At 45.2% G+C, this 15,647-nt stretch overlaps 1 protein-coding gene across 7 annotated transcripts in view; it reads left to right on the plus strand.

The window, feature by feature from the left end:
* SZT2 (SZT2 subunit of KICSTOR complex) overlaps window positions 1-15,647 on the plus strand; it is an 804,663-nt gene that overhangs the window by 59,105 nt on the left and 729,911 nt on the right. For all 7 annotated transcript variants that reach the window (XM_078659317.1, XM_078659363.1, XM_078659315.1 and 4 more), the window contains exon 8: window positions 681-891. In XM_078659317.1, the coding sequence (XP_078515443.1) occupies window positions 681-891 (211 nt within the window). The remainder of the gene's footprint in view (window positions 1-680; window positions 892-15,647) is intronic.

Raw genomic sequence — 15,647 nt, forward strand, 5'->3', positions numbered from 1 at the left:
TTGGCATGGTCAAACGTGATATTGATATTTTCGTTTGTCAGGCGGCGTCTGCTCATGGTGTGGGTTTTGGCATGATTGGAGTTCAGCAATACAAGTATTTGTCTTTTTTATGGCTCCTATTACATGCAGTTGGTAACTGCTTTAGAATCTGTTCTGTGGTTGCTATAGATAATCTAGGGGTAGAGAGAGTTAAGGGACATTAGGGATCTACCAGTGAGCACTACATTTAATAGATGGACGAGACCCCGTAAATGTAAAACCCTTTACTTGGTGATATTTGCTTGAATTGGAGCCACTGCAGATTCTAACCTCCAGTACCTGTCCATCTTCCACCTCTGGCTCTCTCTGCTTTGATGCTCCCTCCATCTTCCCCCATTATCTGAAACTCCAAGTGGGGCACAGCTCTCCAGTACTTGCATCATCCCCTTGTGTGGAACTGGCCTCCTGTACCTTTAGTGCAAGTCTGTCCCTGAACTTTGAGTGTATTGGGTTTTTAGCAATCTTTTGATGTGTTTTTGTCCTACAACACACTGCACTGATGTTATTGTGTTGTCAGAAAGTCTGTAATGCTGTGCCCCCCCTCTCCAACAGTGACACTCTTCCATGCTTGGATTATTATGAGCTTTAAAGGCTAGCCCCCTCCAAACTAACAGGCTTGTTTTTTTCTTTTTTTTGTACAGGTCGGCGCAGTCTTCTCGTATGACTGCACCTTCGGCCATGTGCCAAATGTAGAGCTGATGAAGTTTATTGCAATGGCTACATTCGGGTCCTACCTGTCCTCGTGCCCTCAGGTGGAACCCAGTAACATGTATCTAAATGTCTATCACAAGGCCTTCCTGCTTTACTCCTTCCTGAGGACTGGCGAGTCGATGAACCCGGAGTACTACTGTGGTGAGGAGGTGTTCTGTGGCCTGTGTGATGTTTGTGCCGCTGCAGAAATTCCTTCCTGCCACCTCACAGTGAAGACCATGCTGAGTGGAGGTGTTTGGAAGGAACAATAGACCTCTCTAGCCATAGTTTAGGAGTTTACTTCTAAATCTGTATTATGCTTTCTGTACACCTCGGTCTGTGCCTCTTTGCAATTTGGGTTGGAGAATTGCTTTGTCTCTATGAGATTAGTGCACCTTCATTCTCCAGCCATAGTGTCACATAACCTATGAGAGCATGTAGGAAACTCTGCCTTTCCATTCTTCCGGTTTCCTTTCCCTCTGCATGCAGAGACCTTGCCTGCTCCTTACCTTTACAATTATTTATGCTTTATTATTACTTCACGGTGTTTGACCAAAACGTCTGGGACTTTTTTCCAATTAATTTGCTGTTTTAATTTGCATGGCGTCTGCTTTACACTTTTTGAAGCAACTGTTAACATGCGTGTGTTTTTCGTTGGTATTTCTATGTCTTTAAGCACCCACCTCAGCTGTGGTCTCTCTTGAAAGAAATCCATCGAAAACTGGTATCTGCCTCATTTTATCCTGAATTTTGAATGTCTACTTAAACCTACCATTCACCCCAAAGACCCAAGGTATCCTCCTTTGCGATGACCACCTCAACCCACAGATAACTGCATAGCTCAACTTCATGGTTCTGGAAGTCTGTCACCCATGCTATCTGCCAATCAGCAGGTTCTCATATGTACATATACATTGCATACACAACTTTTTATCAAATTATATTTTCTGCTGTCAAGCGTGAATGCCTCTCCCCCACACACCCTGTAGTTGAGGTCATGGAAGTTGTCCATGTAGATGCAGGGAATGCTGTCTTCACCTGTCTCCCTGGCTCTGCTGTGGCCCTGCTCTCCACACTTCCTTCCTTCTTATTGTATCCCCTAGCATTATCCATATCCCAGTTCAAGTGTCACTGCTGAAGGACCAGAACTGGTTTCTTTTCACAGCCATGATGTAAATACACTTCCCTACATTATGTTACGTACGGTTGGAAAATATTGCGAAGAAATGTGGCAATCTCTGGGGAGTATGAGCCTTAAAGGGTGCCTGGCAATGTCTAGGTTCGCATTCGAAAAACGATTCCCCTGGCGTTTGTCCTTTCCATAGAAATGGACCTTCCATTTGGGACCATGCTTGCCGCAGACCTGCCCTACAGCATCCCTCTTTGTGGTGCTGTTGATCTTGTGATAACGATCACCTGCCACCATTGTCAGGAAGGAGATGCTTCCAGCTTGGTTGAGGGAGAGCATCAACAGCATGATCCGGAAACTGATATCACCCAAGTGACAGTCATTGGTGCAAGACAAGTAATGCGCCCGGAAGCGCAGGCAGAGGATGAGCAGGAAGTCTGCAAGTGACAAATTGAAGAGGTAAATGGTTCTGGGTTTCCATGAATTCATATGTTCCCACCCGTGACCTCAGATCGGCCAGCTTAGGCCTCATTAAAACCACAAAAGTAAGGCGGGCGAGATGGGGAGGTAGAGCATTCTCGCATTGTGCCGCAAAACTCTGGAATAAACTGCTGCTCGCCTTGAAGCTTCAATCCAACCTTCAGCTTTTTAGGAGAAGCCGCAAAACTTAGCGGTTTACAACCACATTGCCCTGAATTACTACAGCCCCCCCCCCCACACGTCACAGTGCTAAAACGCCTCGGCATTCAAGCGCTTTATAGGCATATGAATATAAACATGTGTAAACAGAAGATCCAGAGGGCTACTCCATTGCCAAATAAGTCGATTCCGAATTCAGTCATGAGCACTGCGGCCAGCTACCAAGTGCATGTTTTCCATGAAGAGGCACGAGGCATTCACAATGATGGTTTCTGAAACAAAGCAGATATATGGTGAAAGATAGCATTTACGGGGATCATATAATCCACGCCAGAAAGCAACCACAGCTCTTCTAAACTAAACATACTACCCTGCTGGCGTTGCTGCTTCTTTTTATGTTTAGATTTCCCCCTTCCACTTCATGTTAAGAGTCCCCCCCACCTCCCCAAAGCACAAATGCAGCAGTAGGTTTCTCAGTACACATGTTTATTTATGTTTCCTGCTTGTGTTCCAATCTCTGCTGCATCATTTTTAATTTATTATCTGCGTTTACTTTTTAGCTCGTTTGATCTCTGCTACATGTTTGGCACTCTTTCTTCCTGCCATCTGTTTTCTTTCAGTACTGGCGATGTCGAAAGGCAGGTGATCCCAATTACAACATGCCTGACACAGCACTTGCTTTCCTTTTGTTTTTCCCTTTTTATGTACAAGTGATTTTCAAGAGGTCCTTAATTTATATATAGGCCTGCCGCATGGCAACATACTTATAAGGTCTCAAAGGCGAGACCTAGTGGCTATGCCAATGCTTGTTAATATTAGTAAGCTACCCCTATCGAAGGCCTAGGTATCTCACCAGGCAGGATGCTGTATATCAGAAAGGAGGGAAGTTTTCTTTTTCATTTAACATGCCCTGAAAGTGAAAACACAAAAGTTCTGTTTTCACAGTGGACAGGCTGGTGGTACCATTGACTAACATGGAGTTACACTAGCCACAACACTAAGTGCTAACTTCCCTTTGGGACAACCAAAGGTATTACTCCAAGATATCAAATTAATCATTATATTAACCTTGACTCCTTGTTGAAATCAGATTGAAGATAGCTTTTAATAAAAAAGGTGACTTTAGATATTCACCACTTTGTTGCCCAACAAAGTCTTGACTTTCCTGTTTATCTGTAGCAGTTGTTTTCTAAGGCAACATGCAACCCCCTGTTAGGAAGTGTGAATCGCTCCCAGGAACAGGGAGCAAAGAGGCTTGCTGAAGGAAGAAGGTGTAACTTCCTCCTGCAGGATGACTACTGGGCAGTGACCCCCTCAGTGAAGCAAAGGACGATCACTCCTTCGCCTGCCCGCTCCTTTGTATAGGCAGACAGGCTGGCATCTTCTCCAGAGGGGAAATCCTGTTGCAGAACCGGTTTTCCAGGAAGAGTGGCTCATTATGCTGTGTACACCCCAGGGGTGTGTCGAGTGGAGGTCCTAGGGGAAGATAGCTTGCTCCGTCTTTTTATAGTATAGAAAGGGGTATCCTTCTTGGATCTTCAGAAGGACATGGGAACTGTTTGGCTAGTGAGTCTTTCCCTCCCACAAATGAGAATATGGCATAAAAGTGGCACCTCAGACCCACAGACCTCAGATGACGGCTCGACTGGCAAGAAGACAGAAGGAGCTCTGTTTGAGAAAGTGCCTCTTTTGACATGATTAGCCCCCTTTTTGCCTGGTTTTGATGTGGTTTTGATTGTAGTACACAGGGTCCCTGCCAACCAAGTCCCCTGTGCCAGTGCTTCTTCCCTAAACATATCCACAATTGGTACTTCTGCTCCCTGTAATTCCCTGGTAATTGGTACCCTGGGTACCTAGGGCCTGGAAGCTGAAGAGGTTCTCATGGGACCCCCTCACTAAGACCATGCCACTGCCCTTGCAGCTTGCATGCCCTGTGAGGGTGGAAACTGTGGTATATAAATAAATAATACCTGATCTAGGTTTGTCTGGATTTAGCAATAACAGATAGCTCAATAAAATAAGAGTCAAGATTCGAGGTAGTAGGAGTTTGCAGGTTTATTACAGCATAAAGGACAGGAACAGGACAACCTGCACAGGAATAGGATGACAGGGCCCGGCAGCTGCCGGGACAGGATCTGGGATGAGCGCGCCATTTAATAACAGTGCACGAACATATATACTAAAACAGTTGCATTACAGTACATAGGATAGGCGGAGCAGTGGGTGTGGTCAATAGCAGTCGCGAAAGATAAGGGTGAAAGTAGGTGTAACAGAGGCGTATACATAGACATGTGATGCAAACGTAACAGAATATGTCATGAATGGGGCGGAGACATGGAGGGGGCTACCTAAGGAGCCGGGACCTCTGACCTAATGGTGCGCGCAAACTGGCAATGACGTGTTACTAGGAGAAGCTGGGGGCTACGAACTCTGTGCTAGGAGCAGAGACTGAAGTCTGGAGAGTCAGGGCGACATGTACCTAAGCAGTATCTAGTATCTGATGTTTAGAGAACATGTTGATATGAACTAAGAGTCAGGAGGGGAGAGGCTAACGGACTCTAAGACTGGAGCATGCATTATTCTACATGTAGTGCGTGATGAAGAATATTAAATGACCATTAATACAGTATTTCCCTTACATGGAGACGTAAAGGCTAGACAATGACGGAAACTATTGATGCAGTTCAGTAGCTTAGGAATGCAGAGAAGGAGGACTGAACTGATAACTGGAATCATAACATACTCTTGGCAGACTCAGAGGCAGAGCCAGGCTGAGCCGGGCACTGCGAGGCAGGAAGTAAGTGAAGGGTCGAGGATACAGGTGGGGGCTGTATCGCTCCTCAGCGAGGCTTCAGGAGTCAGGAGCTGAATCTGGTATCCAGGCCCTTTTGAGGCCTAGAAACGGGAACTTTACAATGAAATAACGTGCACACTGAGAAACGTGGCAACGTGACTTTACATAGGCCTGATATTCGTAGTATTCACGAGAACTGGAAACTGACATACTAGAGGTGGACACAACTGTAATTGCGTCTTTAATCGAACATAGGGAATACATATGCATATTAATCATGCACAGATAACATATGATGGAGGACGCGTAGGGACACAGAACATGGCAAAATTTACTTTTCCACATTCCCTCCTTGTCACTACGTTTCCTTCAGGAAACATCAATATTCATGATACCATCTATCATTTCATACAGTATCATTTGCTCGTCTCGAATTTTCTGGGAACGGGTTTTAGAACGGGGCTTGGGACTAGGAATACAAGAGGTAGCACAAATGCCGCAAATCGCAGGGCCACATTGTATACAGAGGCAGCAGCTGAATATGATCGCTACTGCAATACCTAGAAAGGACAATACTTTCCATCCCCAGGCGGAAATTATATTCCAGAACCAACCGGACCACGTCCAGGTGCCTGGATCTTGGTGTAACAGATGGGCAATTTTATGGAGTCTGGTTATAGCTGAATAAACAGACGGCGCGTTATTTGGAATGAAAATGCAGCAACTAGATCTGATGACTCTACAGGCCCCGCCCCTATCGGCCAATATGACGTCAAGGACGAGACGATTCTGTAAAACGACAAATCTCATAGCAGATTGCTCTTCGGTTAAGTTACCTAGAGCAGAGGCAGTCTCATTTACTACAGCTTCAAGGGTTCTGGTTAATCTACGGATTAGCTTACTATTCTGGATAGGTCCTATAAAGAAAAAGAAACCTCTGTTGAAATCTGTATACTGTTCTAGGGCAGTTTCAGTATAATCGACAATGGGGGACTCGATCTCCCTTCTATGTCTAATGTGTACTAGATGTGTGTTTCTATGATAATCAGATGGGGCTAGGAAAACAGGTGGCAGTAGGAAGGCAATGTAACAGGTTCCCTCCCAATCGAGGGGCAGACGAACATATGCAGTTTGACCACAAATAAAATAAGAATGTCTTGAAGCTTTGAAAATAGATTTCCCACTGTCACTATATTTGACAATAGTAGTACAATCGCTATGTCCTACATGTACGGAACCATTATTTCGGACACATAATTCGCCTTTGACTGGTAGTACTGAAATAGCAGGTAAGTCTGGAGTGGAATCAGACTGAACATTCAGGACCATAAAATTCGAAGAATAATTACCTAAATTGTAAACTTCATTTTCTAGATCTAACCCTGTTCTGTGGGGAAGACCTTGCTTGTCTGGGAAACATGTACTGTTAAGAAAAGACATATCTGTTGAGGATGACGTTAACGTGGACCATGCTCCACACGAACCATTATGTGAAAATGGATAAGGAAAGAGTGGCAGAACTCCCTTCGGTGTCTGGAAAGGGGGGAGTCGACCACACACCCAACAGTTAGTGGCATTGCTGGTCTGGTGTGAATAATGTAACATGCGGATGAAAGAATTATTACGCATAGCGAGGCGGTAAGAGAGTTCATGAGGAGGCAGATCACTAAACGTGTGCTCTACTGTAGCATTAGAAGACGTATTTACATGAGAAACGGGAAAATACAGGTAAAATGCATAACTGGTGCAGGAAATCATAATACTGAGAAATAATATGAAACATAGAAAAACGATACATCGGATTGAGTTTTGACTAACTCTCTCACTATGGGGGTCTATTTTATACATGTCAGAAACCGGTCTAACCGTTTCACCTAGGGGAGGACTTAGACAATCAAACTGGCTGACTTATTTTACTAGACCTTAACTTGAGTTTATACTCCTGTTGCGGAGTTGTCTCTAACAGGGAGGGTGCAGTATCATTGTCTTTTGCGGGACAGTCCTTAAGAATAGTACTTTGGCAGTCCTTTGAATCCTGGGAAATGTTCTTTGAGACTGGCTTCAATCCATAAAAATTTTTAATATGCGAAAGATGCACCCAGCCTTTGCGTCCCTCCAACTTCACGGCTGTACGGGTGGCCAGGAGGACCTGTCGGGGCTCCTTCCAGCGAGGTTCCAGCGGACTTGAGCGATCGAAATTTCGCACTAGGACCATGGATCCTGGAACAATTTCATGCGGTGCCACCTCGGTATTGTCTGGAAATGCGGCAGCAACCTGTGAACGACAAGAGTTGAGGGCAGACATCAAGGAAGCTAGGTAATCTGTCAGCATATTACTTGAAACATCGGTAATACTTCGGGGTCTAGGTGTACCCCACATGTTAGGGGGGCGGCCGAAAACGACCTCATACGGGGACAGACCTGATCTGGAATGTGCGACCATGCGCATGTAAAACAGAGCAACTGGCAGAGCTACTAGCCAGTCTACACCTTTCTCTTGACAAACTTTTGCAATACGGATTTTCAGGGTCTGATTATGTCTCTCTACGAGACCGGCTGCTTCAGGATGGCGTACACAATGGAACTTCCACTGGTACCCTAACAAAAGGGACACATGTTTCATGAGTTCAGATGAGAATGGCTGGCCGTTGTCAGAATATACGACTCTAGGGAGTCCATAACGGGGGAAGAACTCACGAACCAACTGCTTGGCAGTGGTCGTGGCTGTGTAGTCTGGAACTGGATATGCCTCCGTCCACCTGGACAAAGCGCATACAACTACAAGGACATACTTGAAACCTCGACATCGCTCCATCTGAATGTAATCCATCTGGAGGACTTCAAAAGGGTGGTCAGGGGGCTGGAATCCACCTTGTTCCACCGGGACACTTTTACCTGGATTAAACTGGCAACATATCATACAGGTACGGACTTTCTGCTTGGCTGCAGCTCGTAAATGCTTGTTGAACCAAATATTCTGGATACTGTCTAACATAGCTTTTTCTCCTAAATGTGCTGGACTATGTGCGGTATTAATAATGACTTGAACCATGGAGTCGGGGAGAAACCATGTGGCTCTACCCTTTGTTACCCATCCCTGATCTGTCTGGACCCCTCCTTGTTCAGACCATTTCTTGATTTCATCGGGAGTAGCATGTAACTGGATATCTATGACATCTTGAGTAGGGTCCTTAACTGTCATACATGTAGTCGGATCTGGAGTGTGTGTCGGTGTCTTATCTACTGGAATGTCTGGTGTCTGAGCTGTAAGCTTGGCTGTGCGATCTGCTAGATCATTACCTTGGGAAATAATGTCAGTAACTTTCGTATGTGCTTTGCATTTCATGATAGCAATGGATGTCGGTAAGTGTATGGCATCTAACAGAGCCTGAATAAGGAGACCATGCTGAATCTTGGTTCCATGAGAAGTCATGAAACCCCTCTCCTGCCAGAGCACTCCAAAGTTGTGTACGACTCCAAATGCGTAGCGTGAATCTGTGTAAACATTAACTTTCAGGTTCTTGGCGTGAATGCAGGCTTGAGTCAGAGCAACTAGCTCTGCTGCTTGAGCAGACAGGGTGTCAATACGGTGCGTTTCAATAACTTCAGTGTCAGTAGTCACTGCATACGCGGCGACTAGTTCTCCTGTACTTGTTCTCATACATGAACCATCCACATAAAGTGTCAGGTCTGGATCTGGTAATGGAATATCTGTCAGATCTTGTCTTGGCTTTGTCATGATGTTAACTATTTCCACACAGTCGTGTGTGGCAGAATTCGAAGTAACTGATGGTAACAATGTAGCAGGATTTAAAACGTTGCAGCGTCTGATTTCTATGTGTGGCTGGAACAGTGTCAATTCATAACCTGTTAAACGTGCAATTGTCAGGTGCTGAGTTTGTGTTCGGTTTAAAAGAACTTCCACGGAGTGTGGGACTTGTACTGTCAGGGAGTGTCCTAATACTATGGAATCACTTTGTCTGATAGCTAGTGCTGTGGCTGCAACTGACTTGAGGCACGCAGGCAGAGCCTGGGCTACAGGATCTAATGTGCTCGAAAAATAAGCACAGGGCTTGTATTGTCCTGCTTGATCTTGTGTGAGAACAGATAATGCTGTACCTTCACGTTCAGTGACGAAAAGTGTAAAAGGCTTACTGTAGTTCGGTGTTGCTAGAACTGGAGCTTGACATAGGGCTTTCTTTAACTCATTGAAACTAAGTGTATGTTCAGATGTCCAAAGGAGAACAGTCGATACGGCTGCCTCCTGTGTCGTTAACTGTATCAGTGGCTTGGCTAGAAATGCATACTGAGGAATCCATTGTCTGCAATAAGAAGTGAGGCCAATAAAAGCACGTACCTCCTTCTGGGTCTTGGGCTGAGGAAGACTCGCTATTAACTGAATACGGTCTGGTGTCAACTGCCTACCCCTCTTGGACAGTAAGTGTCCTAAGTAGATCACTTGCTGGACACAGAATTGAAGCTTCGAAGGGGACACCTTGTGTCCCATCTCGGCTAGGAAATACAAGACTGTAAGTGATGCTCGCTCGCAAGCACGTTCAGAACGGGCTGTGATCAGGAGATCATCGACATACTGGAGCAGGGCAGTGTCAGTTGGCATGTGAATGTTATCTAGTTGTCTCTTGAGTGCTTGACTGTAAATACTAGGACTTTCTGTGAAACCTTGAGGAGCGCGTGTGAACATATAGCTCCTTCCATTTAAACAAAATCCGAAAAGAAACTGGCTGTCTGGATGAATGGGGACACTAAAAAATGCGTTCTTGAGGTCTATGACAGTAAAAAATGAGGCTTCGGAATCAATGGCTGTCAATAGGGAAGAGATATCTGGGACGACTGGATACTGGGGAATAATACATTTATTAAGTTCTCGGAGATCAATCACTAATCGATATACTGGAGGTGCATTCGGATCAGTACGTTTCATGACTGGAATGATCGGAGAATTGCATACATTGGAGTCAGTTTCTACAACTACTCCTTGAGCCATGAGCTCGTCAATAATTTTGGATAAGGCTGCTACAGCCTCAGGTGGCAATCTGTACTGTCTGATTCGTGGCAGGACTACACCTGGCTTGAGAGTCACACGATGGGGTGTGATTTGCATAAAGCCAACATCAGTTGGACCTTGCGCCCATAGATGCTGCGGAACATTAGACAATCTGGGATCAAAATCTCGTAATACATAGTGACCCTTGAAGTCACGTAGGAACAATCGTATTCCCTCTGGGGAACAGCATATAACTGCACCTAACTCTTTCAGTGTTTTAATGCCTAGTAGATTTTCTGGACATGACTTAGTAAGTAACAGATCAGTAGTGCGGGACAATGGACCTACTTCTAGAGTAACTGGCTTTGATATCTTATTCACAATAGGTTTTCCTGAAAATCCAAGGGAAACATTTCTAGAGCCTGAGAGCGGAGCCCCTGGAACTTCGGCGTGACTTATAGTGGTCCTACTTGCCCCTGTATCAATCAGAAACTTTCTGTCTTTCCCTAATACTTGACTATGAACATAGGGACCTTCTTGATCTACAGGTATCTCGATGAGGGGCAAGCCTACCTCCCTCTCTAGGCTGTTTCATGAATATGGCTGATACTCTGGATACTCGGACTGTGCATACTGGTACATCTGCTGTGTAACATGCTGTGTTGCAGCGATAGGCTGCGGTACAGTAACTGTCTGTGGTGCATTCTGTGACTGAGAAGTCTGTGTAACTTGTTCTTGTCTCGGCGGACGTGGTCTTTCTTTAGTCTTACCGGTAGCTATATTGTGTTTCAGAACTGTACACTCGTTTATAAAATGACCTGGCTGTTTACAGTAATTGCAGTTTCCTTTAACGGGAGCTGCAGGATGACTGGCTTGATTCGGACCCCTTTTCTGACTGTCTTGAGGAACGGATTGTGCAACTAGTACTTTCATTTTCGTGTCTTTCATACGTTTTCTCTCGTGATCTTGTTCTTCTCTGATTCTATTCTGGTGATATTGAAGCATCTGTAACATCTGGGACGGGGTATTAGCTTGCCAGGTACTTTCAACTTTCAAAACTCGGTTTTTAATTTGTGGGCTTGAATTCTCGACTAATTTAGTAACAAAAAGATGAGGGTAGGACTCACTACTTGTCTTGAGGCCACTGTTTATGGTAAAACATTTCTCAAATCTAGAATAATAATCACTAATATCTTCGTCTTGTTTCTGTTTACAGGCTGAGATTGCATCCCAGTCTTCTTTTCTAGTTGTCAATAACCTAGGCAAAACTTGTATTAATAATTCTGGTAATTCTTTGCATTTATCTCCAAGACCGGTACCTGGTACTCGTGCCTTGTCTTCAGCTTCTAGAACTGCCCAATCGATCTTTTTCTCTCCCACCTCCCATTCTTTTTCTTTGAGTTTCTCATATACCCCTGCGGGCAACAGGACTTTTAACATTTTAATGATATCTGGATACGTGTATTCTCCCATACGGAGCATGTCTTTTAATTCTCGGTGGAACCCTGCTGGATCTTTATCATGACAGGGAATTAACTTTTTCATCTCTAAGAGTTCCATCTTTGTGATCGGGGTGTAAACAAACACTCGTTGCATTTCACCACCCTCTGTCTTAACTGGATGCACTTCTCGTAACGGATTCTGTCTGTCTATGTAAAAGGGTTTACTTTCTGGGGGTGAGACATGAACAAAATGTGGGTTCAGAAACGTTCTGTATTTGTGGCGCTGTTCTAGAATGACACTAATTAAATCGGTACCTAAACCTTTCCATTTATACTGAAGTAACTCGTTCAGGACATCGTGTAACGGACCTGGATCAGAATGTTGACCCTCATACAATGTAATGAGGTGCTGGATCATATACATACCCGCCAGTCGTTGCTCGGCTGGGGGCATTTTCAGAAACATTTGTGCCACTATTTCGTCCGGAAAAGTGGTAGAATCAGTAATCCATCGGACTGCTGATCGGACTAGTTCTTGTTCATGCATGGTACTTAACTCACTATAACCGATTCGGGACTTCAGAATGTGATCGGTAGCTTGAAATACTTGTTCCAGAGAACCTTGTTCTGGTGCTGGATGATGGAAAATTGACTTGTGTTCTAGGCGTAAATGGCGATCTGGAAATCTAGATTTTCCTACATACGCTATTCTGTCGGGATTCTCGTCCTCTACCTCTTCAGTATCAGAGTTACTTTCTTTCTCGCTTACTTGTGCTGCTTTACGTTGTTCGTGTATCCTTATTATTTCTTTACGAATCTTCTTATACATACTCTCTATACTACTGATGGTTCTGTGCTTACCCTCGGCTATATTATCACTCCACCTTGTCAGGGTTCTCATTTCGACTGGATCTTTGGTCGGATAATCTTGTTCCCTTATTAGACAATTAATCAGAAACTTTAATAGCATGAGCTGGACTTCAGCTTTTCTTTGGCACATGACATCACTAATACTTTCTGGATCATTCCCGGTACGGATGAAACGATATATTCTGTCTAGATCTTCTTTCATATCTGGTAGGGTGACTAGATACTCGGTCACTTTTCTCACGCGTAATGAATATAAAACCATATTATCCTCGCCTGGGACTGGATCATAGCCACATTCGGTAAGGGCTTTTCTTATTTCTGCAACAGACTGATATCTGGGCGTACGCTGTGACGCTTGTGCATGTAATTCGGCTAACGTTAAACGCTTGTGTGGCGGTGGGGTTTGAGGAGTACCTCCCCCTGCGGCCCCTAAACTAGAGTCGTCTACTGATGCTCTTCGTCCTGGCAGAGTGGGAAATGGAAATGCAGGCTGGACTTGTATGGCGGGCTGGACCGGGGGTACCGTAACAGGTACTCCGGTGTCTGGAGGAGCGGGAAGTGCCTGATTTACAGGGACTGGCGGAGCGGGATTTGCATATTCTGGGACTGTGTCGTCCAAATAGGACGAAATGAAAATATCGGCTGCGGTCGGTTTGTGACGTAGCTTGGTCGGAACTAATGGTGGCGGGAAATTACTGGATGCCTCCGGGGTCGCTTTTGGCAAGCCCTCGGCAAGAAGAGGATACATACCCTTGATGAGGGCATGCCTCTGTCTGTCTGACTGTTCGGTTTTAACTCGTTCACCAATCTCGATTAATTCCCTTTCTTGGGCTCGTTCCAAGGATTCTCTACTTAATTCTGACTTTCTGATTTCTTTTTCGGTTCTTTTATGAGATTCTTTGCGCCATAACTCGATGGCATCTTTCTGTGACTGTCTGGCTTTCTTTTTCCATAATGCTTCTTCTACTCTCATGATGCACTCGGCATCCCATGTGCCTGATACAGGCCATCTATACTTTTCTTCTAACTGTTTGGTATACTCTACCCATAAATCTAGATACAATATGGCGCTTATGCCATGCTTCTGATACATGAAATGACCTGGACTGTCCCTAGGCGGAACAGGAACTGCTGCTTCTAGCAGACCTTTTCTGGTTTTTAACTGACGCAGTTTTGAAAAGAGCGGCATGACTGATCTATAACCTGGACACAACACAATACACAATAAACACGATAATTACTTCGCACTCATACCACGACATTAAAATACATGAATAACATTCAGAATAACAGTTCGAACAGAATACTACCTGAAATACGGGAAACAGAATACATGAATTTTCTCGAGAACAGAACTGACTAGAACAGAGACTAGATGCACTGCTGAAACAGTACGAAACTTACCGGTCTCATACAGAGACACGTCAGGACCCGCATCCACCGAAGTGGATACTTCGTTTGTGGGTCTGTGTACCACCAACCCACGGACCAGAGTCAATTAGATTGACCCTGTCTAGATACTACCCCAGCAACGGTACTCACCGGGCAGCAAGAACGGAAGGCCTCGGACTGGACTGGACTGCTTCGACGTCGGACGGACGAACTTCGGACTTCTGTTACGGGTGGACCTCCGGATACCTCGGACCTTGGACTCTCGGCTTGGGCTCTGGTCGGGACTCGCCGCGTTCCTCCACCGCCTCGTCTGGATGCTGGACCGCCACCTCCGTCTCCTCCGTGGGCCTGAGGGATACTTGAAGCAGAAATATCTGCACGTGCACGGTATGGTTCCGTCACGGCTGCAGAGGGTCAGGGGGCCGGCGTGGCTTCACCGGCGCGTGGGGAAAGGGCAAGTCCCTATTCGGGCGCCATTATGTGGTATATAAATAAATAATACCTGATCTAGGTTTGTCTGGATTTAGCAATAACAGATAGCTCAATAAAATAAGAGTCAAGATTCGAGGTAGTAGGAGTTTGCAGGTTTATTACAGCATAAAGGACAGGAACAGGACAACCTGCACAGGAATAGGATGACAGGGCCCGGCAGCTGCCGGGACAGGATCTGGGATGAGCGCGCCATTTAATAACAGTGCACGAACATATATACTAAAACAGTTGCATTACAGTACATAGGATAGGCGGAGCAGTGGGTGTGGTCAATAGCAGTCGCGAAAGATAAGGGTGAAAGTAGGTGTAACAGAGGCGTATACATAGACATGTGATGCAAACGTAACAGAATATGTCATGAATGGGGCGGAGACATGGAGGGGGCTACCTAAGGAGCCGGGACCTCTGACCTAATGGTGCGCGCAAACTGGCAATGACGTGTTACTAGGAGAAGCTGGGGGCTACGAACTCTGTGCTAGGAGCAGAGACTGAAGTCTGGAGAGTCAGGGCGACATGTACCTAAGCAGTATCTAGTATCTGATGTTTAGAGAACATGTTGATATGAACTAAGAGTCAGGAGGGGAGAGGCTAACGGACTCTAAGACTGGAGCATGCATTATTCTACATGTAGTGCGTGATGAAGAATATTAAATGACCATTAATACAGTATTTCCCTTACATGGAGACGTAAAGGCTAGACAATGACGGAAACTATTGATGCAGTTCAGTAGCTTAGGAATGCAGAGAAGGAGGACTGAACTGATAACTGGAATCATAACATACTCTTGGCAGACTCAGAGGCAGAGCCAGGCTGAGCCGGGCACTGCGAGGCAGGAAGTAAGTGAAGGGTCGAGGATACAGGTGGGGGCTGTATCGCTCCTCAGCGAGGCTTCAGGAGTCAGGAGCTGAATCTGGTATCCAGGCCCTTTTGAGGCCTAGAAACGGGAACTTTACAATGAAATAACGTGCACACTGAGAAACGTGGCAACGTGACTTTACATAGGCCTGATATTCGTAGTATTCACGAGAACTGGAAACTGACATACTAGAGGTGGACACAACTGTAATTGCGTCTTTAATCGAACATAGGGAATACATATGCATATTAATCATGCACAGATAACATATGATGGAGGACGCGTAGGGACACAGAAC

Source organism: Lissotriton helveticus, chromosome 1_1 (assembly GCF_964261635.1).
Source record: "Lissotriton helveticus chromosome 1_1, aLisHel1.1, whole genome shotgun sequence".
NCBI classification, from domain to species: Eukaryota; Metazoa; Chordata; class Amphibia; order Caudata; family Salamandridae; genus Lissotriton; species Lissotriton helveticus.